Source organism: Colobus angolensis, unplaced genomic scaffold (assembly GCF_000951035.1).
Source record: "Colobus angolensis palliatus isolate OR3802 unplaced genomic scaffold, Cang.pa_1.0 Scaffold84, whole genome shotgun sequence".
Taxonomy (NCBI): Eukaryota; Metazoa; Chordata; class Mammalia; order Primates; family Cercopithecidae; genus Colobus; species Colobus angolensis.
Window position 1 is genome coordinate 883,562 of NW_012122265.1, and position 1,465 is coordinate 885,026.

At 58.0% G+C, this 1,465-nt stretch overlaps 1 protein-coding gene across 1 annotated transcript in view; it reads left to right on the forward strand.

Annotated features, from left to right (window-relative positions):
* Positions 1-1,465, forward strand: part of AP2A2 (adaptor-related protein complex 2, alpha 2 subunit) — a 76,346-nt gene that overhangs the window by 65,623 nt on the left and 9,258 nt on the right. Inside the window, exon 15 of the mRNA XM_011930041.1 lies at positions 452-618. Within this exon, the coding sequence (XP_011785431.1) occupies positions 452-618 (167 nt within the window). The remainder of the gene's footprint in view (positions 1-451; positions 619-1,465) is intronic.

The following is a 1,465-nucleotide window of genomic DNA, read 5'->3' on the forward strand; positions in this document are numbered from 1 at the left end:
TGTTAGCCTGGATGGTCTCGATCTCCTGACCTCGTGATCCGCCTGTCTCAGCCTCCCAAAGTGCTGGGATTACAGGCGTGAGCCACCGCGCCCGGCCTATCTTATTTCTTAAACCATGTATTTATTTTTTATGTCTTTCATGGCAAAATTTTCTGAGAATTTTTTTCATTCAAATAGCATTTGTGAAAAAATGTCTTAGTAGGGTGTCTTGGTGAAATTATGACTAATGTTTTAAGTGCAGTTATCTTTAGGCTGGACTCTGGGATGTACTCAGGAAGTGGCTGTTAGCCCTCCCTCTCTGGTCACTCACTGAGCCATGTGCCGCCGGCCCAGCCCCGGGAGTGCATGGATGCCAAGGGGGCGCCGTGGGGGAGGATGTGCAGGTGTGAGCTGCCGGGGCCGGCCAGGCCAGGGAGGCTCTCTGCTGATGCTCTCCTTCCTTCTCTTCCAGTCTACACCTTCTCCGTCGGCAGACCTGCTGGGTCTGGGGGCCGCCCCCCCCGCCCCTGCGGGCCCCCCACCCTCCTCCGGCGGCGGCGGGCTGCTCGTGGACGTGTTCTCAGACTCGGCCTCTGTGGTCGCGCCTCTCGCTCCTGGCTCCGAAGACAACTTTGCCAGGTAGTCAGGTTTCCTGAGTCCTGCAGACAGGCACGGGGCTGCCGTGCCCCCTGACTTCCGGTGTGGCCGCGGCCAGCTGGACAGAGGTGGGCAGCGGAATTTACCTCCCAAATTACTGCTTGGGGGAGAGAGTGGGAGCTGCTGTGTCGTGGGCGGGTTTGCTGTGTCACTCCTCTCAGAACCTAGACTTGTGGACTGCAGTGTGCATTAGATAAAGGGCTGACATTCCTCTCAGGAGGAAAAGAGGACATGAAAGAAGCCACAGGGTCTGGCCGGCGGCTGTGTCTGATCATGCTTCAGCTGCTCTTTGAGTGTGATAAACACTCTTTGTAGCTACTCGTTTCCTCTCTTCGCCTCTTTCCTGTCTAGTTGGGCTGCTTTTCACTCTGACTTAAGCCGTCTCGTCTGTGTCTGGCCTGGAGGCCCGGTCTCTTGTCCTTGAGTTGCTCACTTGCCAAGTCCTCCTGTGAGGCCTGCCCTGCTCACACCTTCGGCCTCCACCCTGTGGTTGCCCCCGAGGGCAGCCTGTCTTTGCTGCTTGTCCTGCTCTAATTTCTGTCCAATGCATGGGCACCTCCCAGCTCCCCACATGCAGTGGTCTCTGCCAGTGTCTCCACGGTCTTCAGATCGTCCGTGCTGACCGCTTTCCCCGGCGTGTGCTCTCCCCGGCCCTCTCTGCTGGGCTCATCAGCTGTGCATTCCCCTTGCTGGCTGCTCTCAGCCGTCTGCTTGTTTTCACGTCTGGCGGAGGTCTGAGGCGTCCCATTCCCAGAGTGGACGCCCCTCCCCCTCCCCCTCCCCTTGATAGACCCCAGTGTGTGATGTTCCCCTTCCCGAGTCCAAGTGA